The sequence below is a fragment of the Oncorhynchus mykiss genome, chromosome 10 (assembly GCF_013265735.2).
Source record: "Oncorhynchus mykiss isolate Arlee chromosome 10, USDA_OmykA_1.1, whole genome shotgun sequence".
Classification (NCBI taxonomy): Eukaryota; Metazoa; Chordata; class Actinopteri; order Salmoniformes; family Salmonidae; genus Oncorhynchus; species Oncorhynchus mykiss.
Genome location: NC_048574.1, coordinates 10,145,965 through 10,173,598, shown reverse-complemented (window position 1 = coordinate 10,173,598; position 27,634 = coordinate 10,145,965). Strand labels below are relative to the sequence as shown.

Here is a 27,634-nt window from a genome sequence, read left to right as displayed (position 1 = left end):
AGGAGGCTGGTGGTGAAAGGTGGGACTGTGTTTAGTTAGTTAGTTACCTAGGAGGCTGGTAGTGAAAGGTGGGACTGTGTTTAGTTAGTTAGTTACCTAGGAGGCTGGTAGTGAAAGGTGGGACTGTGTTTAGTTAGTTACCTAGGAGGCTGGTGGTGAAAGGTGGGACTGTGTTTAGTTAGTTAGTTACCTAGGAGGCTGGTAGTGAAAGGTGGGACTGTTTAGTTAGTTACCTATGAGGCTGGTAGTGAAAGGTGGGACTGTGTTTAGTTAGTTACCTAGGAGGCTGGTAGTGAAAGGTGGGACTGTGTTTAGTTAGTTACCTATGAGGCTGGTGGTGAAAGGTGGGACTGTGTTTAGTTAGTTACCTAGGAGGCTGGTAGTGAAAGGTGGGACTGTGTTTAGTTAGTTACCTAGGAGGCTGGTAGTGAAAGGTGGGACTGTGTTTAGTTAGTTACCTAGGAGGCTGGTAGTGAAAGGTGGGACTGTGTTTAGTTAGTTAGTTACCTAGGAGGCTGGTAGTGAAAGGTGGGACTGTGTTTAGTTAGTTAGTTACCTAAGAGGCTGGTAGTGAAAGGTGGGACTGTGTTTAGTTAGTTACCTATGAGGCTGGTAGTGAAAGGTGGGACTGTGTTTAGTTAGTTACCTATGAGGCTGGTGGTGAAAGGTGGGGCTGTGTTTAGTTAGTTAGTTACCTATGAGGCTGGTAGTGAAAGGTGGGACTGTGTTTAGTTAGTTAGTTACCTAGGAGGCTGGTAGTGAAAGGTGGGACTGTGTTTAGTTAGTTACCTAGGAGGCTGGTAGTGAAAGGTGGGACTGTGTTTAGTTAGTTACCTAGGAGGCTGGTAGTGAAAGGTGGGACTGTGTTTAGTTAGTTACCTAGGAGGCTGGTGGTGAAAGGTGGGACTGTGTTTAGTTAGTTAGTTACCTAGGAGGCTGGTAGTGAAAGGTGGGACTGTGTTTAGTTAGTTACCTAGGAGGATGGTGGTGAAAGGTGGGACTGTGTTAAATCAGTTACCTAGGAGGCTGGTGGTGAAAGGTGGGACTGTGTTTAATCAGTTACCTAGGAGGCTGGTAGTGAAAGGTGGGACTGTGTTTAGTTAGTTACCTAGGAGGCTGGTAGTGAAAGGTGGGACTGTGTTTAGTTAGTTAGTTACCTAGGAGGCTGGTAGTGAAAGGTGGGACTGTGTTTAGTTATCTAGTTACCTATGAGGCTGGTAGTGAAAGGTGGGACTGTGTTTAGTTAGTTACCTAGGAGGCTGGTAGTGAAAGGTGGGACTGTGTTTAGTTAGTTAGTTACCTATGAGGCTGGTGGTGAAAGGTGGGACTGTGTTTAGTTAGTTACCTAGGAGGCTGGTAGTGAAAGGTGGGACTGTGTTTAGTTAGTTAGTTACCTATGAGGCTGGTAGTGAAAGGTGGGACTGTGTTTAGTTAGTTAGTTACCTATGAGGCTGGTAGTGAAAGGTGGGACTGTGTTTAGTTAGTTACCTAGGAGGCTGGTAGTGAAAGGTGGGACTGTGTTTAGTTAGTTAGTTACCTATGAGGCTGGTAGTGAAAGGTGGGACTGTGTTTAGTTAGTTACCTAGGAGGCTGGTGGTGAAAGGTGGGACTGTGTTTAATCAGTTACCTATGAGGCTGGTGGTGAAAGGTGGGACTGTGTTTAGTTAGTTAGTTACCTATGAGGCTGGTGGTGAAAGGTGGGACTGTGTTTAGTTAGTTACCTATGAGGCTGGTAGTGAAAGGTGGGACTGTGTTTAGTTAGTTAGTTACCTAGGAGGCTGGTAGTGAAAGGTGGGACTGTGTTTAGTTAGTTACCTAGGAGGCTGGTAGTGAAAGGTGGGACTGTGTTTAATCAGTTACCTAGGAGGCTGGTAGTGAAAGGTGGGACTGTGTTTAGTTAGTTACCTAGGAGGCTGGTAGTGAAAGGTGGGACTGTGTTTAGTTAGTTACCTAGGAGGCTGGTGGTGAAAGGTGGGACTGTGTTTAGTTAGTTACCTAGGAGGCTGGTAGTGAAAGGTGGGACTGTGTTTAGTCAGTTACCTATGAGGGCGGTGGAGAAGCGGTTCATGGACAGTGGCTCCAGGTAGAGCGGTTCCTCGTACCCAGAGTCCAGCTCACTGCGGACATAATCCCTAAAAACAATAAGACAAACAAGAGATCAGTTCACCTCCTGCAGTCACACCTGTGGTCCTCTGTCCTCACTGGCTAGATACAGAAATATCCTTCAGATAATTCAACAAGTTACACACACCCAGGGCCTGTAGAAGCTTGAGTCACTCAATACTATTACCAACCTGTTTTATAGAGCAATATGATAATAGTTAACAATCACAGCACGCAATAGCTTTTTAAAATGACCTTCCAAACACATTTCACTCCTTGCTAACAATATAAAGTCTGTGTGTATGCACGTCTCGCTCTCTCACCTGGACACCTGGTGTCCAGCGAAGAGCAGCAGGGCAGTTAGCACGTACAGGTAGAGCTTCACCAGGTGTTGACGAGGCAGAGTCAGGAGCACCAGGCTGAGGATGTAACCTGTCACACAGCAGAACAGAGACATTCAGTCAGGAGAACCAGGCTGAGGATGTAACCTGTCACACAGCAGAACAGAGACAGTCAGGAGAACCAGGCTGAGGATGTGACCTGTCACAAGGGAGGGAGACACAGTGAATCACAGAGGGGACTGTACAGTACCATGAAGTAGAATACATATTCATTTCAAATTAGACATGATAGCCCACTCAGTAACACTAAAGCAGAAACGCTAGCTAGCTGTCCTGTGGGTAAGTCCAGCTTGTCACACAGTAGTGGTCCAGCAAACTACACTGTTTTAGTGGGTGGGTGAGCCAATAGGTGGGGATCCCATTGTTCATAGTGTTTAGCTGCTAATCTAGTCCCCAGAGGATGGGTGGAAACTGTTGACCAGGTCTGACACATAAAGTAGGCAGTTTGTGTTGCCTTGAAAGCAGTCACCAGGGTAGTGTAGTGAATCATGTCCAGTGTTTTAACTGTCTGTGTGTTCCCTTCGTGTATGACCGGTCCTGATAGGAGCAGCCCTGTTGATGAGTCGCTGGAGCTGGTTAAGACCGGTCTGAATGCTCTGATGTTGGGTGGGAAGCTGGAGCTGGTTAAGACCGGTCTGAATGCTCTGATGTTGGGTGGGAAGCTGGAGCTGGTTAACACCGGTCTGAATGCTCTGATGTTGGGTGGGAACCTGGAGCTGGTTAAGACCGGTCTGAATGCTCTGATGTTGGGTGGGAAGCTGGAGCTGGTTAACACTGGTCTGAATGCTCTGATGTTGGGTGGGAAGCTGGAGCTGGTTAACACCGGTCTGAATGCTCTGATGTTGGGTGGGAACCTGGAGCTGGTTAAGACCGGTCTGAATGCTCTGATGTTGGGTGGGAAGCTGGAGCTGGTTAAGACCGGTCTGAATGCTCTGATGTTGGGTGGGAAGCTGGAGCTGGTTAAGACCGGTCTGAATGCTCTGATGTTGGGTGGGGAGCCGTACTGTGGAACAGTAGTACAGGAGAGTTATCATGGTTTGGTAAATGGTGTGGAAGATGTCTGAAGATAAAGTCCCTTCCCCCATTTCAGAGCACCAAGCCCAGCCAGCAGTTTCCCTGTGACCAGTCTGGTGTGTTCCGACCAGTGTGGGTCAAACTCCCCCCTCTGATACTTTATGGTGTTTCCTTGATCATAAAAAGTTTGGTCCGACGGTTATTGAGTTAATTTTACCTCACACACACGTTTTATTGACTCTGTTTATCCCATGTGTAACTGTTGTTTTAGTCGAACTGCTTGCTTTATCTTGGTCAGGTCACAGTTGTAAATGAGAAGTTGTTCTCAACTGGCCTACCTGGTTAAATAAAGGCAAAATACTTTCTTTTTTTTAAAGCAGATTTATTTTTTATAGACACAAAGATCATGTCAATTGCTGTGTAACATATAAGGGACAGATTTAACACAGGCGTCCACTACTGTCTGACTGGCCTTCACCACATGTAGAATCCTGCAACTGTCATTCCAATCCTCTCAGTAATACAGAGTAGTAGTGAGGACAGTGAAAGCAATAATCCTGCCTTCCCTCCATCTTGGTTGAGCGCCCGGTGTAGGAGGCAGCAGGAACAGTCCGAGACAAAAATCACCAGGCACTAATACACCCGGGACTCACTGGCCGACTTGGATCCAGCAATAGATCTGGCAATTCACCCGGGGATTCTATTAGCAAACAGCTAACACACCACAGCTCTCTGTATCATCCGCTGTGAGGGAGTGCGCATGCGTGAGTGGAAGTCAAACGGGCAGCTACACCTGATCAAACTTTCATTAGAGATCAGGAAGCATGACAAAAACAGTTAGCCATCAAGGCTTGAAGAATGGTCAGTGGAGGGAGTCATTCTGGAGAAACAAAAACTAGACAAAGACAAACATACCCACCCACAAAAACTGCAACCCTCCCATTATTGTTATGGTGAGAGGTTAGCATGTCTTGGGGGCTATGATATTTGTGCTTTAAAAACTCACAGATCGTTATTCATTCAGGATGATCTGTAATCATGTTAGCATCCACATTAATGTAGAAGTGTTCAGAAACATTCTATTCACAATAAAAGTGACTCCAAAATGACACATGATTTACCAATCAGTTATTGGGCACAAAATCTGAAAAAAAAAACTGCATCCAACATGTTTGTAGAGACACAAGCTTGATGTAACCACTGCCCAGTATGAACGGGACAAAACGCTGAACTTTTCACTACATTAATACAAGTGAATTGGTCCTAATATTTTTTGTTCCCTAAAATGGAGAGACTGTGTACAAAAAGTGAAATGTTTCCCAATATGGATGAAAATACCCTTAAACGTAAGCTGACAGTCTGCACTTTAACCTCAGTCATTGTATCAAGTGCTGGAGTACAGAGACAAAACAACAATGCTGTCACTGTTCCAATACTTTGAGCTCACCGTTCATGATTCTACCTCCCATGAGAACCAAAATGTTTGTGATCCTCTCTCGGATCGCCACAGGCGCTGACTGGAGTCAATGTTTGTTGGTGAACCCAGCCACTAGTGTGCACGTGCGAGTGGCCCGGTCAGAATGAGCCAGCCTCACTGTGAAAGCCAGGGTGATGGGGACGGGAGATTAGAGAGGGGCAGCTTAACCCTCCCTCCCTTCTCCCCCCTCAGACTGTGAGCGGATCCCGCTTATATAATCCTGAAAGTTAGAGCTATATTCTGCCAGCCAGCCCAACCAGACAAGTCACTGCTGTCAATAGGCTCATCTGGCTGCTCAGTCAAAACCGTCACAGAGCAGGAAACAGAGACTGCTGACGTAATGCCGTGAACGAATCCATAACCAAAATAAAACCTTCTTTGGAAGTCGATGTGGTAACAGAACAAGCTCTGGCTTTACAGAGCCCATGTTCAGTTAGTGGTGCCTTCCTTCAGCGCTGAATATGAGTCAGTGTTTAACATTGTGTGGGGGCTTTGGTTGGAGAGGCTCCTGCTCTGGACTCAGAGTTGCAGTAGTAGGGCTGGGAATTGCTGGGAATTGCCAGGGACCTCACGATATGATCACAATACTATGGTGCCGATACGATATGTGATTCTGTATGTATAGTGTGATTCTGTGTGTATAGTGTGTGATTCTATATGTAGTGTGATTCTATATTTATATAGTGTGCGATTCCGTATGCATAGTGCGCGATTCCGTATGCATAGTGCGCGTATGCATAGTGCGATTCCATATGCATAGTGCGATTCCATATGCATAGTGCGATTCCATATGTATAGTGATTCCATATGCATAGTGCGATTCCATATGCATAGTGCGATTCCATATGCAGTGCGATTCCATATGCATAGTGCGATTCCATATGTAGTGCGATTCCATATGCATAGTGCGATTCCATATGCATAGTGCGATTCCATATGCATAGTGCGATTCCATATGCATAGTGCGATTCCATATGCATAGTGCGATTCCATATGCATAGTGCGATTCCATATGCATAGTGCGATTCCATATGCATAGTGCGATTCCATATGCATAGTGCGATTCCATATGCATAGTGCGATTCCATATGCATAGTGCGAGTCCATATGCATAGTGCGAGTCCATATGCATAGTGCGATTCCATATGCATAGTGCGATTCCATATGCATAGTGCGATTCCATATGCATAGTGCGAGTCCATATGCATAGTGCGAGTCCATATGCATAGTGCGAGTCCATATGCATAGTGCGAGTCCATATGCATAGTGCGAGTCCATATGCATAGTGCGAGTCCATATGCATAGTGCGAGTCCATATGCATAGTGCGATTCCATATGCATAGTGCGATTCCATATGTATAGTGCGATTCCATATGTATAGTGATTCCATATGTATAGTGATTCCATATGTATAGTGTGATTCCATATGTAGTGTGATTCCATATGTAGTGTGATTCCATATGTATAGTGTGATTCCATATGTAGTGTGATTCTATATGTAGTGTGATTCTATATGTAGTGTGATTCTATATGTATAGTGCGATTCCATATGTAGTGTGATTCCATATGTAGTGTGATTCCATATGTAGTGTGATTCCATATGTAGTGTGATTCTATATGTAGTGTGATTCTATATGTAGTGTGATTCTAAATGTATAGTGCGATTCCATATGTAGTGTGATTCTATATGTAGTGTGATTCCATATGTAGTGTGATTCCATATGTAGTGTGATTCCATATGTAGTGTGATTCCATATGTAGTGTGATTCCATATGTATAGTGTGATTCCATATGTAGTGTGATTCCATATGTAGTGTGATTCTATATGTAGTGTGATTCCATATGTAGTGTGATTCTATATGTAGTGTGATTCCATATGTAGTGTGATTCTATATGTAGTGTGATTCCATATGTAGTGTGATTCTATATGTAGTGTGATTCCATATGTATAGTGATTCCATATGTATAGTGTGATTCCATATGTATAGTGTGATTCCATATGTAGTGTGATTCCATATGTAGTGTGATTCCATATGTATAGTGTGATTCCATATGTATAGTGTGATTCCATATGTATAGTGTGATTCCATATGTAGTGTGATTCTATATGTAGTGTGATTCTATATGTAGTGTGATTCCATATGTAGTGTGATTCCATATGTAGTGTGATTCCATATGTAGTGTGATTCCATATGTAGTGTGATTCCATATGTAGTGTGATTCCATATGTAGTGTGATTCCATATGTAGTGTGATTCCATATGTATAGTGTGATTCCATATGTATAGTGTGATTCCATATGTAGTGTGATTCCATATGTAGTGTGATTCCATATGTATAGTGTGATTCCATATGTATAGTGTGATTCCATATGTAGTGTGATTCCATATGTATAGTGTGATTCCATATGTAGTGTGATTCCATATGTAGTGTGATTCCATATGTATAGTGTGATTCCATATGTAGTGTGATTCTATATGTAGTGTGATTCTATATGTAGTGTGATTCTATATGTAGTGTGATTCCATATGTATAGTGTGATTCCATATGTAGTGTGATTCCATATGTATAGTGTGATTCTATATGTAGTGTGATTCCATATGTAGTGTGATTCCATATGTATAGTGTGATTCCATATGTAGTGTGATTCTATATGTAGTGTGATTCCATATGTAGTGTGATTCTATATGTAGTGTGATTCTATATGTATAGTGTGATTCTATATGTAGTGTGATTCTATATGTAGTGTGATTCTATATGTAGTGTGATTCTATATGTAGTGTGATTCTATATGTAGTGTGATTCTATATGTAGTGTGATTTGATACTGTCATTTTATTGTGTTTCGATGTTCCAAACATATTGCTCACTATACGTCTGCTGCAGAGGGACCAGAGAGACACATGAGAAAACAGGTTTAGATCAGTCATGGTCCTTAAAACACATTGGCTCCCTATTTAAAGACGGAGAACAAGCTACAGAAGGAAAAATACTGGAGAGTTGGTGCAGGTACAGCCAACTAGCGTAAAAATAATATTGCGATATTGAAAAATATGTATACACATACACAGCGCATTCAGACCCGTCGGCTTTCTCCACATTTTGTTACGTTACAGCATTATTCTAAAATGTGTTAAAATTGTCCCCCCTAATCTACACACAATAAATACCAAATACTGACAAAGCAACAGGTTTAGACATGTTTGCAAATGTAAAAAAAAATGTACGTAAGTATTCAGACCCTTTGCTGGATCGACGTGTACGACAGCGTGTTCCAGTTCCCGCCAATATCCAGCAACTTCACACAGCCACTGAAGAGGAGTGGGACAACATTCCACGGGCCACATCCAACCGCCTGAGTAACTCTATGCGAAGGAGTGTCACACCAGAGCCGGACTTTGTCCACACTCCCTTTTTATGTTAAAAGGTATCGGTGACCTACAGATGCATATCTGCATTTCCAGTCATGTGAAATCCATAGATTAGGGCCTAATGAACTGTAACTCAGTAAAATCTTTGAAATCGTTGCGTTTATATTTTTGATCAGTATAATATAACGTTACACCCTCTTCTGCTAAAATGTAAATATATAAGAGTTGCACAGACAAATGATAAACTGACTGTAAAAGGTAATTTCCTATCCTGTGCCTGGGGATATGTCACATTATTTCATATAAAACTAGTAGAACGGTCCTCGTGATGTAGCTCGGCCCGTGACGGGTGGGGACGGGCTCGAGTATCTGAATTGTGCACAGAGAAGAAGCCTTCCGGCCATTAGTCAGGAGCAGCCATGTATGTTAGAGAGCACATCCTATTCCTATGTCTGCATTACATTAGGCAAGCCAACACGGGCTAGAGTTTGTTTTCGTTTCTATGTCAAAAAGGGGTTTAGGTGGTGGGCGTGACCAGGGGTGTGGCAGGGGGCACGGTTGGCTTGTAGGTGCAGCAAAGTTCTAGAGACAATTTTTAGAGGTCCCTTATCTTCGCGGTGTAGAGAATCTTTTGCATTTACGCCAACTTCCTGCAATAAAAAAACATTTATCCATTTAAAAAATCTATTTTAAAAAGGTTGAGGTTTTAAAGCAAATTTCCTGCAGCTATTTCATATTTTGGCTAACGTGTTTTTTAAAACTTAAACATACAATCTATACTGCTTAATGGTTTGGAGATGTTCTATTCCCCCACCGTCCAGCTTTTATTTTGATGATTGTTAGTTCAAATATATTAGGTCCATTATCTTCTCAGCAAACTTTATACCTGGTTTCAGTTTACACAAAGCGTTTTTCCATCCCGATTGCATTTTTTGTATTATCTTTGTTTTTTTTAAGTTTTTTTTTTACACAGTTTGGACTTATTCTTGTGCGGGCCGCTAAGCATATCAATGGCAGAAAAATCCTTGCGTTTAACGAGACGTTAATCCACAGCAATTTGCTATGCAAAGTCATGCAGACAGGACAAAGAGTTGACCGATGTGATAGAACCATCTGTGGGGGCAGTACAAATACGCAGTCCCTGATACGCGCTCCCTGCCCACAAGCTAAAGGGTTGTAGACAGGCTGCTACAGTGCCAAAAGTCCTCAGATTCAAAATATTAGGTGAAACCTAAAAACACAGAAGAATATATTTTCTCCCTTCCTCTCTCCCCAAGACAAACACACACACACACACACACACACACACACACACAGAGGTTCAGTTCAGTCAACTGGTGCTCTGCTGCCAAGTGTGTTCATCAGCAAATACCAAGCTCATCGTCTCATCCACCATCTTCAGCCAAGACCACCAAGACCCCAAACACACCCCTGGCGAGGTCATAGAAAGTGTGTGCTTACAAAGTACAAAGGTAAGGAAAAAGTCATTCTCATTGATGATTAGCGTATCTATCTAGTGACTGCAGTACATGGTGTTAATGGTCTGTAAGCTGGTTATCATGGCCTGTACCTCCTCCACGCTCCTCCCCTGGGAAGAAAACAGCTTCTCAGTCCTACTCCCTGCATGGTGCTAGGCCCACACACACACAGAGAACATGGCACTAGGCCCACACACACACAGAGAACATGGCGCTAGGCCCACACACACACAGAGAACATGGCGCTAGGCCCACACACACACACAGAGAACATGGTGCTAGGCCAGCAAAGTGAGTCAACAGCCTTTAGCCTGCCTAAACAAGTCAGTCACACACCCAACCCTGCTGCCAGCTTCTCCCCATAGCTCACACTGTCCACCTACTACACAATTACCCAGCAGCCTGACGTGCTGATAATGGGATCCTCCATGCCTTGTACAGTACAGATCACTATGCCAAACCACAAAACAGTATCATTGGTTAAGTCCTCTTCGCACATTAAGGTAAAAATATACCAACTGGAATAGCAGAGGTGCTGTGACCAGATTGACTTATTTCTCTCCGAGCATCACGGAAAGTCCCTTTAAAATACTTGTCTTGGATGGTGGAAAAAAGGCTCTAAGGCAGAAGGAAGGAGAGGAACATGTGACCGAGGCGTTTCACCATGATGACAAAGTACACACACACACACACACACAAAAAAAAAGTGGCTGTAGACAATTGCAGATGTTTAAGGTCAGGCCATGCTTTAATTATGGCATCATTTCACTGTTTAATTCATTATCATCTTAATGACCTCAGGCCTTTCTGTTCTGGTCTGAAACACAAGCATCAGCCAAGTATGACTGATTTTGTTTGTCTGAAAGCTCAAGTAACTTGTCTCAACCACAAAGTCTAACATCATGCATGGACCAAAAGGGTGACTGGAAAATGGGTTGTATGATGCAAGGAACCACTTCAATTAATTATCGTATATTAAGAACAGATTTTAAAAAAAACACAAGCTACCCTCTGCCTATTGGCTTTCAGGCATATTCAAGCCTGTCTCAAAATACAACACTGCCCATTTAAGTCTCATGGAGAATGGTTGGCCTATAAAATTACAACCAAATACTTGTCTGTAGGCCAATAGAATAAAGTTCATCATTGAATAAATCAGGGATCAAAATGGCTGAAGTAATCTACTTCAAAGTGTCGAGGAAAACTGGTTTGAGGAATCAGGCAGAATGAATTTATCAGCAATAAGAGGTTTATTCGAGCAATTGAAGGATTCAAGGAAGACCATGCTCGGGACAGAGAGCCCTCGGGACATAGCGGGACAGGGAGCCCTCGGGACATAGCGGCACAGGGAGCCCTCGGGACATAGCGGCACAGGGAGCCCTCGGGACATAGCGGCACAGGGAGCCCTCGGGACATAGCGGCACAGGGAGCCCTCGGGACAGGGAGCCCTCGGGACAGGGAGCCCTCGGGACAGGGAGCCCTCGGGACATAGCGGGACAGGGAGCCCTCGGGACATAGCGGGACAGGGAGCCCTCGGGACATAGCGGGACAGGGAGCCCTCGGGACATAGCGGGACAGGGAGCCCTCGGGACATAGCGGGACAGGGAGCCCTCGGGACATAGCGGGACAGGGAGCCCTCGGGACATAGCGGGACAGGGAGCCCTCGGGACATAGCGGGACAGGGAGCCCTCGGGACATAGCGGATCTTGATTATTTACAAGTTAATCTCTATATATACACACACACACACAATCTACACAAAGAGCTACTTACCCCTCAGAGGGAAGTAAGCCTACATGAGAAATAAGGGGTAATTAGTTTTATGCTACAGGGGGGGGTAGAGCTAACAAAAACATGTTCTAGCCTGTTCCGCACAGCCTATTCATCTAGCTTTAGACAGACAGACAGGAGGACAGACAGGAGAAGAATTAAAGCTGTCTGGCTTCGTGCCCAGAGATAAGGACGAATAACAAACCACTCCTTTGTGTGGCGTATGAAGAGGTTACTGGAGAGCTTTGGAAAATGACAAGTGACTGGTAATTTTCAACTCAAGCATTTACACCGCATTAGATTAACAAAACCATTTCACACCCACAAAAAGGCAACTAAGACAAGTTAATCTACAAACTTCAGTCAAGTTTCTGGGGAGCTCTATTGACATCATGATAGAAATATTCTGATTGGCTAATGTTGTCAGAATGACATGGCCAATGATGAATTGAAGGGAATCACAGTTTTTCCAACAGTGTCAGATTTTTTCATCAACTGCCAATATGAAGCACTTATTTGGTATTGGTTTATTAATGCTCCTGTTTATCAATTTGCGAGTGCCGGTAGAAAAGTGTAGAACATCGGACAGGACGATGACATTAATAGATGCTGTGAAAACTAGTCAGGGTACACTATATGTTTTGAATTGGCTACGTAGTTAATCTATTAAACAGACTAGTCTAACTGCTGCAGCAAAGTCCATCTCTCAATCTCCTCAGGCCCACCTGCACATACAGTGTCTTCAGAAAGTATTCACACACACACACACACACACACCCCCTGCTACTATTCCCACATTTCATTGTGTTACAGCCTAATTTAAAATGGATTAAACTGACTCACTGGCCTACACACACACACACACACACACACACTACTCCATAATGTAAAAGTAGAATTATGTTCTTAGAACTATTCACAAAGTAATACATTTCAAGATGAAATGTCTAGTACAAAACAACTATTCAACACCTGTTATGGAAAGCCTAAATCAGTTCACTGTGCTTAACAAGTCACAGAATAAGTTGCATGGACTCACTGTGTTCAAAAATCATGTTTAACACTATTATTGAACGACTACCTCATCTCTGTACCCCACATATACAATTATCTGTAAGGTCCCTTAGTAGAGCAGTGAATTTCAAAACACGAAGGCCAGGGAGTTTTTCCAATGCCTCGCAAAGGGCACCAATTGGTAGATGTGTAAAAATGTAATATCCCTTTAAGCATGGGGGAAGTTAATTACACGTACAGCACCCGACGTCACAGGAAGGAAGGACAACAACCACCAGAGCCACTTCCTGTTCACACCGCTATCATCCAAAAGGGGAATAGCTAGTCAGTTGTTTAACTGAATGCCTACAACTGAAAACTGTATTCTGTATTTAACCCAAGCTCTCTGAATCAGAGGTACCGGGGGGGCTGCCATAATTGACATCCACGTAGTCGGGCACCCCCTGGAACAATTGGTTAAGTGTCTTCCTCACAGGCAAAACGACAGATTTGTACCTTGTCAGGCGGGGGATTTGATCAAGCAACCTTTCGGTTACTGGCCCCAACGCTCTAACCACTAGCGAGGTCAGTACAGGTGCATCAAAGCGGGGACCGAGAGACTGAAAAACAGCTTCTATCTCAAGGCCATCAGACTGTTAATTAGCCATTAGAGGCTGCTGCCTATATACACAGACTTGATATCATTGGCCACTTTAATAAATGGAACACTAGTCACTTTAATGTTTACATATATTGGATTACTCATTTCGTGTTTACTGTATCTTAGTCTATGCCACTGACATTGCTCATCCAGATATGTATATTCTTAATTCCAGTTCTTTACTTAGATGTGTTTGTATTAGGTATTTGTTGTGAAATTGTTCGATATTACTTGTTAGAGGTTGCTGCACTGTCGGAACTAGAAACACAAGCATTTCGCTACACTCGCAATAACATGTGCTTAACACATATGTGACCAATAAAATTTGAATTACACTTTGGATGGTGTATCAATACACCAAGTCACTACAAAGATACAGGCGTCCTTCCTAACTCAGTTGCCCGAGAGAAAGAAAACCACTCAGGGATTTCACTATGGGGCCAATGGTGACTTTAAAGTAGTTAGAGTTTAATGGCTGTGAGAAAACTGAAGATAGATCAACATTGTAATTACTCCACAATACGAACCTAAATGACAAGAGTGAAAAGAAGGAAGCATGTATAGAAAAAAATAAAAGGTGGCAAAGAAATTAACATCATGTCCTGAATAAAAATTGTTGTTTGGGACAAATCCAACACAGCACCACTTCATATTTTCAAGCAAGGTGGTGACTGCATCATGTTATGGGTATGCTTGTCATCGGCAAGGACTAGGGAGTTTAGGATAAAAAAGAAACAGAATAGAGCTACGCATGGGCAAAATCCTAGAGGAAAACCTGGTTCAGTCTGCTTTCCAACAGACACAAATTCACCCTTCAGCAGGACAATAACCTAAAAACACATGACCAAATCTACACTGGAGGTGCATACCAAGATGAAATTGAATGTCCGAGTGGCCTAGTTACATATTCAACTTAAACGTACTTGAAAATCTATGGAAAGACTTGAAAATGGCTGTCTCTAGCAATGATCAACCACCAACTTGACAGAGCTTAAAGAATTGTAAAAAGACTGTGCAAATATTGTACAATCCAGGTGTGCAAAGCTCTTAACCCAGAAACACTCACAGCTGCCGTCCTATGGGCCTCCCAAACACAGCCGGTTGTGATACAGCCTCAAATCAAACCAGGGTCTGTAGTGACGCCTCTAGCACTGAAATGCAGTGCCTTAGACCGCCGTGCCACTCGGGAGCCCAAAATTAGCAGTATTGTGTGTCTGTGTTAATATGCCATTATGAATACAAAATTCACCTGTATAAATTGCAGAGGTGATGCTGACATGCATGAATCATAGACATTACAGCCATGATGCAAATTCCGAGTACAAACAATGTCAGTCATCCTTTGTATCATTCATTTTATCACGTCTCAGCTTTGAACCCGAAAACATTTATAAAACACAAAGCAAGACAATTCAAGACTCAGTAGGTTCAAAACTGCTGAACACAAACTATATTAATGTATTCCATAAATGACATTCTATGGATGAGAACCAAGCATGAAAAACAGGGACCTAGTTACAGGCTACGACTGCAGTGTTTTTCCTGGTCAGGGCACACTAGCGATAGATTATTTTGGGTGTAGTGCTGAACTATTGGCTAACACTGCAAGCCTGTTTGATAGTTTGGATATGATCATCGTAGTGTACAGTGTTTGTTATGAATGTGATAGTTTTTATTCTTCACAGTGTCACAGGAGAGTTCATCTACTCTGAGGTGAAAAGCCCCCAAAGCAGTCTTTTTAAAAATCACTGTATGTCTAATAAAATCACTGTTAATTTAATGAAAATAACTTAAAGATATTTTGTATAATTCATTTCCCTGAGCCTTCTTCGACCCTTGAAATGCTCTGTCTGATTGTGTGGCTGTTAGAAGAACAAATTAGGAATTTCCATCCCTGATTGGCTGATAGGATGGTTTAGAGCACACCCCTGAATGGTCATTGGTCTATTATAATAAGATCGGATTGTGACACTATGATCTGGGCCAAAAACTCCATCCCTCCTGAACTGGCTGAAATTCCAGGCATTTCTCTTATTCAAATAGATCATTCCCATTTTGTGTAAGAGCCATCTATTTATCTAGGAAAATCATATTAACGGCACTGCCCCTTTAACAGTTCATGAAAAGTTCATGGCCACTCAAAAAAAGTGCAAACTTCTGTAGTAGCCAAGAAAATTCACAACTAATCTGACATTTACAACACCATTAAATTCATTAGTAAGCATTACATTTACCTTGGGGGGGGGGAAACCAGTTTAAAATATGTTTATCATAAGACGGACCAATAGAAATGTATTGTAAGTGTATGGGTGCATTTGTCAAAATGTGCTGCTTAAAAATGTACAGTTGCTATAAAATGAGAACTTAAAAGGCTGCAGAAAAGGCAGGACCAATTGCAGTAGCACTGAAAAAGGTGAGGGGTGTGTGTGCGCGCGCGAGATACTGACCTACATAGTGCAGGTAGAGAGCCAGGTACTTGTACTGGAAGAGGGGGTTGTTGTTGAGACTGCTCCTCTGGATCTTCTGGAAGAAGGAGCTGACATCCCAGCGGTAGAGTATCTCCAGCAGCATGATGCTGGGGACACGCAGCCCCACGTTCAGCACCGCTTCCAGCTTGTCCTTCAATGCCATGGCCCTGACACAGCACGCTACAACCTACTAAGACTGGACAAGGGGGGGATAAGGAGTAGGGAGAAGAAAGCAAAAGGTGAGAAGTCTCAAGTGCTATAACATGTAGGCTAAATACTTGTTTTTATTAAACAGCAAAATTATTTTCTCAGAGCTCCAATTCCATAGATTCACCGATGTGGTGTTTCATAAACCCATTCCCAGGTAGGCATGCACAAGTTGCTGTAAAGGATAGATAAACACAGTTGTATTTGACCAAGAAGAACTGTTAACACTTCAAGTCTCTGTCTGCATGTTCAGACAAATCGAGTCTAACGAGGCAGGAAGGAACTATATACACTAAAAATGCCTGTACAGAAAGTGTTGTAATTCCACAAGTCAAGCCTGAAGTACAGGCAATGAGACCATATTAGGTAACATGGGGCCAGATGTCACTTTCACAATAAAAACATTTTTGAAAGGAAAAAGACTTATGGGAATATAGATGTAGTAAAAGTAATTTGCTGACAAAAAATAAATGTGAATTTCTGCATTTCATTTATTGTCACCTCTCACTATGAGTCTACATTGTGAGCTATTTTCCCAAGAATCCTACATGCTTGGTTGAGCAGGATCAATGTGAATGAAAATGAAATGTTATCCATTTGCCACACAGCCAAGCATCCCAACTGGTCCCTGCATCCACCTGAACTACTGTAAACATTCCTTCCATAGCCGAAAGTTAGTAAGGCCTATGATCATGATGCTGCTTGCCTTCACCCTTTCACACGATCTGTATTACAGATTGGTTGTTGACCCATCACGTAAAAAACATGATAATAAAGACAAGACACTGATGTTGGGTATATCCCATAGAATTACATATAGAACTGATTCAATAGATCTTCGAGATCCCATCCCCCCTGGCCCTCATTTTCAGATAGTCCACGGTAATAAAATAAAATAATAATAGTTTAAACACAGTATTTGTGAGTAAACTGGCTAGCTAACGTTAGCTACATCACTTTGGAGTTCACATTTATCAGTCATGACTGACTGTCCGGAAACGTCTTATTAGCTAACGTGACCACTTCTAATTATGATTACATGACTGTATTTCACGTCATTTCGGTTATATTACCACCAGTTACCACCAGTTACAGGATCACGTTTTGTTGAAGGTGACGTTATTAAAGCGATTCAAACTTAACTCGGCGTCTAACTACGCTACATGAATGGCTTGTTGTGGCTTGGCTCTGAGCGTCATGACATTAACTTTAGTTACATCGCCTAACGTTAGCCCAAGAAGGGTGATGAATAATCACATCTTTATCATAATCTCATTGTCAATTATGTTATGTAACAATCATGTTCATTTTTGTCGGGTCGTAAAATGAGACAATATGCTAAAAGTGACTGCATCAAATATGTTAGCATAGCGGATGGGCAGAGGTAGGACTCAGAAAACTGCACTGGATGCCATCTAGCTAACGACACGTCAATAGCTAACATTAGCTAGCTGCTAAAAACATCCTAAACTAGCTAGTTAACGTTAGCAATACCATATGTTTGTAATGGAAAGTACCAACATGCATAGTTAGCAAACTAAAAACGTAACATCAACAGCTGCTCACGATAAAAATTAATCTAAGTTAGCAACAGTTGGCTAGAAGCATTGCTAGTCACGCCTTATCACCGCATGTGACGTGTAGCTAGCTAAGTTAGCTTGCTGTCGCGTTATCAACGTTGTCCCCACGGAAAAAGCAAAGAACCTACATTGCGAGAACGACGTTAAACTCAATTTGATGATGTTTCTCCGGTCGAATATCAAACATGTTCTTTAACTAGGCGTCTCCCAAATGAACGGTTTAAACGGTGTCATTTTATCCGTGGGTCGAACCGTCAGCTCTCGTCTCACTTAGCCAGGTAACGGCTTCATAATGAAGACGTGGCTATTGCGCATGCGCCGCAGCTCTTAATTAGAGAACAACCCCTGGCTGGGCTGAGAGAGATGCTGTATTTATTTTATTTTATTGTCAACAGCTTCTAAATTTGTTCGTTACGTTTGCAATGCTCAACAGAAAATACGATTTGAGAGCAAGCTGATTCCAGAGGTCTAGGCGTCTCATCTGGGATACGCCTAGACCTCTGGAATCAGGTAATTACAGATGGAATTGAATCGCTCTGCCATTTAATTGAATGTCGTTCTAATAATTCGCCTACATTTACCAAAAATGTTGTATATTCAGCAGTTTGAAGCCGAAAGTAAAAGACTGTATTCTGTTTTAATGGCTTTATCACAGTTGCAGCCAACATTATTTTTCAGTGACAACACGTTTCTGGCGGCCTTCTTCCATTATGAGCATGCTACACTAAACAAAAATATAAACGCAGCATGTAAAGTGCTGGTCCCATGTTTCATAAACTGAAATAAAAGATCCCATACATTTTCCAGATGCACAAAAAGCTTATTTCCGGTCCGGACCAAAAATCAATGTCCGTGGATGTGGAAATCAAGGCCGTTCTGGACTCCACCAAAACAAAGATGTCCAAAAGACGTCAGCGTCGGTCCATGCTTACTGAGATGCCTAGAGTGTTGCCTGAAATTGAATTGTATGATCACCCATCTATATGGGTATATACCTTTTGTCAAACACCAGAAAAAAGACATCAGCTCGCGCTTACTGGAGTGTAGCCTACCATATCTGCCAGAAATTGATTTTTATGAATGCCCATCCACGTGGTAGGCCCACTGTTGCATTGGTTTATTAGTCCTGATTCTTATAATGAATCAATTTGGCAATTTAATCTCTGAATATCAGCTACCCAACTTTATCAGGAGTTATTATGATTATTTGTGCAGTGTGTTTACACAACGGGAAATGCAGAGGTATATTTTTTTTCACTATGATCAGCTTGTCAAAAATGGATGGATACAAACTTGAAACCACTGATCACAGTTGTGATTGGTCCATTTGAAACCACTGATCACAGTTGTGATTGGTCCATTTCATATTGTCCATTTTACTTCCACCTGTCCAGTTTTTAGGATATGTTTGTTAACATGACTTCGCATGTTTGTTTGATTGAGCGCCGTTTAGGTTAGGCTATTTGATCGAAGAAACCTGCATGATGTAAACAGTGTCCGTCTCATTACATTGTCATCCATTTTTATCTCTAACCTGTAGGCTACAGAAAAGGTCACATACTATTTCTGCCATATCCTATATGTGCTACAGGATTTATGTTAGGTACATTTTTTTGACAAAACGTTGGTGGAGTTGCAGCGATGAGTCTCCAAATTCACCCTAGAGGGGAGCACTGGGAATGGACATGCAAAATATTACCCATTCCTGCTTTTGACAAAGTGGGCCCTGCTTATCACAGGGAGGCATCAGCTCTCACCTAAAAAGCCCATATGCCACTGGTTAAGAGAAATTGTAATAGTTTTTGGACAGTATTATGTGAGGTTGTATGTGTTGTTGGAGGTGCGTCTTGGTCTGTTTAGCTCAGAAAATGCCGCCCTCATAATCCTGTCTAATGAGCGGCCGGCCGTGAGAAGACGCCTTCTGTCCAATGACTCTTATGTGTAATGTAATGGAACTGAGAAACATGATTGAAGGGCTCTAAAATACTTCGATAGAGTTGAAAATAAATGTCACTTTTTAGACAAAATAAAATTACATACTACAGCACAAAGCCTACATTTCGGTGAATCTATATAACTTCAAGTCTATTATTCGGTGACTGTGTAGTTAAAAATGGGATAAATCAATGCATTTGCAAGCGCTGGCTATTGAACCTTGCTATTTGTCTCCATCTGTCGGTATTTTAGTAGTACACCACCCACAGGAAGTTATAAACGAAGCGCGCTTGGTAACAAACCGGGCGACAGAAACGACTGCTGATTATTAAACAACACTGAATGAAACTGAGTTTTAAGAAAGCACTTACTTTACACAGTTATTATACTTCGTAGCACGTGTTCCTGCGCACCACAGAAACGAAGGGAATTGTGGCACACCGCAATTTTTTAGGTATGAATGCGCATCTGATTGTCTTGACTCTTGTATAAATAACAGTCCATGGCTGGCAGGCCATCGATTTAGCTTGCTAGCTAGCTCGATCTGGATGAATCAAGTCATTTTTTTTCTTAGTAATGCCAGATATGATGTACATTTTTTTCAATCATCATTTGATCAGATTGCATCTGAGTGATTTGATAAATTGCGGATAATAACTAGCTTGCTAACGTTTGCTAGCTAGCTAATTTACTGAATGGCGTGAGCTGAATCTATCTACGAAGATAATACTAGGCCAACCCTAACCTAGGTAGCTAACTAACAAACTATATGGTAGCCATATTCAACTTAATTTATAACTTGTTTTCATTGCAAAGTACTGGAAGCAATGAATCTCCAATAAGATTGCTTTGCTGTTATGTTTTCCGGATGTGTAGCTAGCTGGGAGTTATTATTCTGATCTCGTACAAGTGTTGCAGGAGGTTCGCGCCAGCATGTCTGTGTCTGTGATCATTAAATGGGGAGGGCAGGAGTACTCTATCAGGACACTCTCCGAAGAGGACACTGTGCTGGACCTCAAGCAGTCCATCAAGTCCCTGACAGGGGTTCTCCCAGAGAGGCAGAAACTCCTAGGATTAAAGGTCAAAGGTAAAAACCCATCTGTAAAAGCCAATAACTGTTTTACTGCATTTGAGAGTTAATTGGCACGTGCAGCACATATTGTATGGAAGTATTTCCCTCTCAGCTTCACACCGTTGTGGATTTCTGACCCTTTCTGGGTTGTCTGGATATCTGATTCATCAGTCTTAATGGTTCTGTCTCTCTCCCAGGCAAACCAGCAGAGGACCAAGTGAAGCTTGGTTCACTAAAGCTGAAACCCAATACCAAGATCATGATGATGGGCAGCAGGGAGGAGAGTCTGGTGGGTTCCTCTTTCTTCTGCTCTTGTACTAAACAGTATGGTGAACCATTCCACATCTAGGACTGTGATTGGTGAAGCCTGCTTCCAGCTGTTTACCAGAAGCAATGTCACAACAAGCACGGACTTGTATAGTGTTGATGTTTCTAACTTTAGCATGTCAAAGACCTAGGCCTCATAACACCCAATTGTTTTGTTTTGTGAAGGAAGACGTTTTAGCACCTCCCCCGGAGAATGATGACGTTGTCAATGACTTTGACATTGAAGAAGAGGTGATTGAAGTACAGAACAGGTGCAGTAGGACTTTGCGGATCCAAATCATTTATACCGTAGTTTCAGTCACACAAGTAATGAATTGATTCGGCTCCAACTTCGCTTGGCACTCTACGATATGTTTTCTAAGATCACATAGTCAGTCCAATGTCTTGTTTTAACTTAAAATGCCCTTTTTTGTTTTCTTTAGAGAGGAGAACTTGGCCAAGATAGCCCGCCGTGTGAAAGACTACAAAGTGGAGGGGATGAACCCACCCAGGGAAGGAAAGAGTCTGTTGGTACTAGATGTGGACTACACGTTGTTTGGTGAGTAAGAAGACTATTAAAACTACACTGGGCACTGCTGTTTGCCTAGTTAAGTGATTTAATCATTTCACCATTTTCTAAATATGAAACATATTTTCGATTTTTAAGAATGTAGAATATTATTGAAAGATGTTATACTCTTGTCCTTATGCTGTGCTTTTTTCCACACGTTTGAGCATGTTTCTCTGTGATTTGTTTCATTCCAGATCACAAGTCATGTGCCGAGACGGGACAGGAGCTCATGAGGCCTTTTCTCCATGAGTTCCTGACCTCGGCGTATGAGGACTATGACATCGTCATCTGGTGTAAGTACCAAACTGCTTGTTTTGATGTACAGTTGAAGTTAACTGGCCCTAATTTGTGTTTAATTTGTTCTAGCTGCCACGAGTATGAAGTGGATTGATGCTAAAATGAAAGTAAGTATTCCCTTCTGATAAGTTTATTATTCTTTTTTTTATCAGTCTCAATTTGTTGACTCTTCATGGCCAGAAAGAGGCAGTGTTTCCCCAAAAATATTTTTCACAACATGTAAACTTCCATTGAGAGCACTATACACATGCATATTGAGCAGCAATGATTTAATATGTGGTATTGACCTGTAGTATAGAATGTCAGATCAGATGTTGCCTTCCTGTTGTGGTGTATGTGACTGTCTCACCGTGCCCTCTGGTTTCTCAGGAGCTGGGAGTGACAGACAACCCTAACTACAAGATCACCTTCATGCTGGACAGTGCAGCCATGATCACCGTGCACACGCCTAAGAGGGGTGTAGTGGAGGTGAGTGGGCCTACACTGGAGCAGACAACCTCCTCAATCCCACTGATTCATGTCCCAGTTGCCTGAACAAACTGTCTCCAGACAGTGTTGTGATGGATGTGTTACAGGTGAAGCCTCTTGGGGTGATATGGGGAAAGTACAGTGAGTTCTACAGCAAGAGGAACACTATCATGTTTGACGACATTGGTAGAAATTTCCTAATGAACCCACAGAACGGCCTGAAGGTATGTTCTGCTAGAACTTACATTACATAGGTATGTTCTGCTAGAACTTACATTACATAGATATGTTCTGCTAGAACTTACATTACATAGATATGTTCTGCTAGAACTTACATTACATAGATATGTTCTGCTAGAACTTGCATTACATAGATATGTTCTGCTAGAACTTACATTACATGGGTATGTTCTGCTAGAACTTACATTACACGGGTATGTTCTGCTAGAACTTACATTACATAGATATGTTCTGCTAGAACTTACATTACATAGATATGTTCTGCTAGAACTTACATTACATAGATATGTTCTGCTAGAACTTACATTACATAGATATGTTCTGCTAGAACTTACATTACATAGATATGTTCTGCTAGAACTTACATTACATAGATATGTTCTGCTAGAACTTACATTACATAGATATGTTCTGCTAGAACTTACATTACATAGATATGTTCTGCTAGAACTTACATTACATAGATGTGTTCTGCTAGAACTTACATTACATAGATGTGTTCTGCTAGAACTTACATTACATAGATGTGTTCTGCTAGAACTTACATTACATAGATGTGTTCTGCTAGAACTTACATTACATAGATATGTTCTGCTAGAACTTACATTACATAGATATGTTCTGCTAGAACTTACATTACATAGATATGTTCTGCTAGAACTTACATTACATAGATATGTTCTGCTAGAACTTACATTACATAGATATGTTCTGCTAGAACTTACATTACATAGATATGTTCTGCTAGAACTTACATTACATAGATGTGTTCTGCTAGAACTTACATTACATAGATGTGTTCATACATGGTGTTTCTTTGCTTCACTTGCGGTTGTTTGACACGGCATTTATTACCATTGGAGGTGTGCATTTAAAAATATATTTAACTAGGCAAGTCAGTTAAGAAAAACATCTTATTTACAATGACGTCCTACCAAAAGACCTCCTGTGGGGACGGGGGCTGGGATTTAAAATAAATATTGTGTGTGTGTGTGTGTGTGTGTGTGTGTGTGACAACCTACATCACGACAAGAGAGACAACACTACATAAAGAGAGAACTAAGACAACAACAGCACGGCAGCAACAGATGACAACTCAGCATGGTAGCAACACAACATGACAGTAACATGGTAGCAACATGACAGTAACATGGTAGCAACACAACATGACAGTAACATGGTAGCAACACAACATGACAGTCACATGGTAGCAACACAACATGACAATAACATGGTAGCAACACAACATGGTAATAACATGGTAGCAACACAACATAGTAGCAGCACAACATGGTAGCAACACAACATGGTAATAACATGGTAGCAACACAACATGGTAGCAGCACAACATGGTAGCAACACAACATGGTAGCAGAACAAAACATGGCACAAACATTATTGGGCACAGACAACAGCACAAAGGGCAAGAAGGTAGCGACAACAATACATCACGCGAAGCAGCCACAGCTGTCAGTCAGAGTGTCCTTGATTGAGTCTTTGAATGAAGAGACTGAGATAAAACTGTCCCTTTTGAGTGTTTGTTGCAGCTCGTTCCAGTCGCCAGCTACTTTCAATAGTCTTGAGTAAAATGTGCTCCGTTTCTGAGGTCGTGGTACTTTCTGGATGGAGGATAAAAAGGGAGGGCGAGAGACCAGCTCACCCCGTTATGATGAGGGTTTTTTACTCTACTGGTTGATAACCACATTGTCGTCCATCAGTTCAGTTTGATACTTAGAACACATATTGCATTTATGAACGCGTTGCAAAAATGTCACTAAAGGAGAGAACTAGTCAGCTCTCCTCACTGGTTACATGGACAGACGTGTGTATTGACCGAGGTGCTGTGGAATCCACTGGAGCAGGCCAGTATAATGTCCACACGTGTAATTACACTTCTATGGACCCTGACACTAATTAGAGACTGGCGTAATATTTGCTCAAATGTGATGGCCGGCCATTCTAAGAGACCAGCGTTTGTTTGAGAGTCTGGGCTATTTTAACAAACCTAACGTAACGCTATCGTAGCGCTGTAAGTCCAGCCATCGTTACCACTAAGACCACATTTTGGTTGGGTTTTAAATATCAGCACCAGCGCTGCCTGAATTTGGCGTATGATTTTAAGAACACACCTCAGATATTACCACCCCTCCCACCACCTCAGATATTACCACCCCTCCCTCCACCTCAGATATTACCACCCCTCCCTCCACCTCAGATATTACCACCCCTCCCTCCTCCTCAGATATTACCACCCCTCCCTCCACCTCAGATATTACCACCCCTCCCACCACCTCAGATATTACCACCCCTCCCTCCACCTCAGATATTACCACCCCTCCCACCTCAGATATTACCACCCCTCCCTCCACCTCAGATATTACCACCCCTCCCTCCACCTCAGATATTACCACCCCTCCCACCACCTCAGATATTACCACCCCTCCCACCACCTCAGATATTACCACCCCTCCCACCACCTCAGATATTACCACCCCTCCCACCACCTCAGATATTACCACCCCTCCCACCTCCTCAGATATTACCACCCCTCCCACCTCCTCAGATATTACCACCCCTCCCTCCACCTCAGATATTACCACCCCTCCCACCACCTCAGATATTACCACCCCTCCCACCACCTCAGATATTACCACCCCTCCCTCCACCTCAGATATTACCACCCCTCCCACCTCCTCAGATATTACCACCCCTCCCTCCACCTCAGATATTACCACCCCTCCCTCCACCTCAGATATTACCACCCCTCCCTCCACCTCAGATATTACCACCCCTCCCTCCACCTCAGATATTACCACCCCTCCCTCCACCTCAGATATTACCACCCCTCCCTCCCTCCACCTCAGATATTACCACCCCTCCCTCCCTCCACCTCAGATATTACCACCCCTTCCTCCTCCTCAGATATTACCACCCCTCCCTCCACCTCAGATATTACCACCCCTCCCACCACCTCAGATATTACCACCCCTCCCACCACCTCAGATATTACCACCCCTCCCACCACCTCAGATATTACCACCCCTCCCACCACCTCAGATATTACCACCCCTCCCTCCACCTCAGATATTACCACCCCTCCCTCCACCTCAGATATTACCACCCCTCCCACCTCAGATATTACCACCCCTCCCACCTCAGATATTACCACCCCTCCCACCACCTCAGATATTACCACCCCTCCCACCACCTCAGATATTACCACCCCTCCCACCTCAGATATTACCACCCCTCCCACCACCTCAGATATTACCACCCCTCCCACCTCAGATATTACCACCCCTCCCACCTCAGATATTACCACCCCTCCCACCACCTCAGATATTACCACCCCTCCCACCTCAGATATTACCACCCCTCCCACCACCTCAGATATTACCACCCCTCCCACCACCTCAGATATTACCACCCCTCCCACCTCAGATATTACCACCCCTCCCACCACCTCAGATATTACCACCCCTCCCACCTCAGATATTACCACCCCTCCCACCACCTCAGATATTACCACCCCTCCCACCTCAGATATTACCACCCCTCCCTCCACCTCAGATATTACCACCCCTCCCACCTCAGCGCAAGAGTTCCTATAAGAGAGGTACATTACCAATCCTGGGCTAGGGTTGGAAAACAGACGTGTGAAGGCTTTAACAGGTCGATTGCAAATTAGCATGTGTTTTGACAATAGTGATGGCTTAAGGCCAGATGAAAATAGAGCCCTCTGCGTTTTAATGTCAGTTTTCAATAAGTAACCTTACCAAAGCCTCCTTGAGTCTTCGAGTTGTCAGCTGTCATTATGGTGTTAATTTTGACACAACCCATTTTCAATGTCCCCCCCTTTAGATTCGTCCATTCATGAAAGCGCACTTAAACCGTGAGAAAGACAAAGAGCTCTTCAAACTCTCTCAGTATCTTAAAGAGATTGCCAAACTGGAGGACTTCTCAGGTCTCAACCATAAGCACTGGGAGAGGTAAGGTGACTGATTCTGCAACTAACTTCATCTTAACGTACGTTTCTGTTGTTTTTCTGCTTCAGTCCTGACCTTTTTCTACTGGATGATCATAACTTTGTGACCATTGGTGTGTTGTGGTGTATGTCTGTAGGTATCGTGCAAAGAAACAAAGCCAGTGAGAGCAATGTTGTGGATGTGTGAAGGGATGGTCATTCCTCAACCAGGAACAGTGCTGGACACTCAAGCCCTCACAAAAATACTACTGCCTGTTTCTGACTGGGAGCTGTTTCCTATTGTTTGGCTTTTTTAAAAACTTCTGTTCTTCCCTCATCCTATGTCTTTCTCTGTTGACTTCAGTCTGGGAGACAGTAAATACTATACACCCATCAGTACTCAGTTTACATGCAATGGTTTTTATGTTAGGTTTCACCCAATCGTTCTTTCAGATTAGTGACTGTCATCTGTTGCTATGACACTTAACCTCAGAGTTATACGAACATGAGTTTGTTCTGTACTGATAGTGTTCTGTATTCTCTTTCTCTCCTCTTCCCCCTGCGGCGCTCTCCTCTCCCCCTGTCGCTCTCCTCTCCCCCTGTCGCTCTCCTCTCCCCCTGTCTCTCCCCCTGTCGCTCCCCTCTCCCCCTGGCTCTCGCTCCTGGCTCTCTCCTCTCCCCCTGGCTCTCTCTCCTGGCTCTCTCCTCTTCCCCTGGCTCTCTCTCCTGGCTCTCTCCTCTTCCCCTGGCTCTCTCTCCTGGCTCTCTCCTCTTCCCCTGGCTCTCTCTCCTGGCTCTCTCCTCTTCCCCTGGCTCTCTCTCCTGGCTCTCTCCTCTTCCCCTGGCTCTCTCTCCTGGCTCTCTCCTCTTCCCCTGGCTCTCTCTCCTGGCTCTCTCCTCTTCCCCTGGCTCTCTCTCCTGGCTCTCTCCTCTTCTCCTGGCTCTCTCTCCTGGCTCTCTCCTCTCCCCCTGGCTTGCAGCTCTCTCCTCTATGACACCACCATACCAAGTAGATGTAGTGAAGCTGGCACAGTCACTGAGTGAAGCTGGCACAGTCACTGAGTGTTACCGAGTGCAGGGTTTGACACTGAGGTGTATTAGGCCTTTGTTAGGAGTGTGACGTCCATATGCTGCTGCTGGTCACAGGTCATTTCAGAAGGAGACCGGTGACGACGTCCATCAGGCTGTCTTTAGTTTTTCCACATTGTCCGTTGACATCAGCTATGCCTGGAAACCAAATATATCTCTGCACCTGGTTAC

At 43.1% G+C, this 27,634-nt stretch overlaps 2 protein-coding genes across 9 annotated transcripts in view; one reads left to right on the top strand and one right to left on the bottom strand.

Moving 5' to 3' along the window:
* LOC110533325 (RING finger protein 145) overlaps positions 1-17,842 on the bottom strand; it is a 28,734-nt gene extending 10,892 nt beyond the window's left edge. The window contains exons 1-4 of the mRNA XM_036989676.1: positions 17,650-17,842; positions 15,714-15,930; positions 2,427-2,535; positions 2,041-2,132 (exon numbers count right to left, since the gene is read on the bottom strand). Of these exons, the coding sequence (XP_036845571.1) occupies positions 2,041-2,132; positions 2,427-2,535; positions 15,714-15,897 (385 nt within the window). The 5' untranslated portion in view covers positions 15,898-15,930; positions 17,650-17,842. The remainder of the gene's footprint in view (positions 1-2,040; positions 2,133-2,426; positions 2,536-15,713; positions 15,931-17,649) is intronic.
* Positions 17,843-18,356: 514 nt separating this feature from the next.
* On the top strand, positions 18,357-26,688 carry LOC110533324 (ubiquitin-like domain-containing CTD phosphatase 1). 8 transcript variants are annotated; one of them, XM_036989680.1, is made up of 12 exons: positions 18,357-18,504; positions 20,222-20,228; positions 20,367-20,543; positions 20,726-20,817; positions 21,021-21,106; positions 21,278-21,393; positions 21,600-21,698; positions 21,772-21,809; positions 22,072-22,170; positions 22,278-22,394; positions 26,272-26,399; positions 26,533-26,688. In XM_036989680.1, the coding sequence occupies exons 3-12, from the start codon at positions 20,390-20,392 to the stop codon at positions 26,558-26,560; spliced, it is 957 nt and encodes a 318-aa protein (XP_036845575.1). In that variant the 5' UTR covers positions 18,357-18,504; positions 20,222-20,228; positions 20,367-20,389; the 3' UTR covers positions 26,561-26,688. The 8 variants fall into 8 exon arrangements, with proteins under 8 accessions (XP_036845575.1, XP_036845572.1, XP_021473107.1 ...); XM_036989677.1 differs by lacking the exon at positions 20,222-20,228 and having other exon boundaries at positions 18,357-18,507; XM_021617432.2 differs by lacking the exons at positions 18,357-18,504; positions 20,222-20,228 and adding an exon at positions 19,652-19,910 and having other exon boundaries at positions 20,375-20,543.
* The last annotated feature ends 946 nt before the right edge of the window (positions 26,689-27,634 follow it).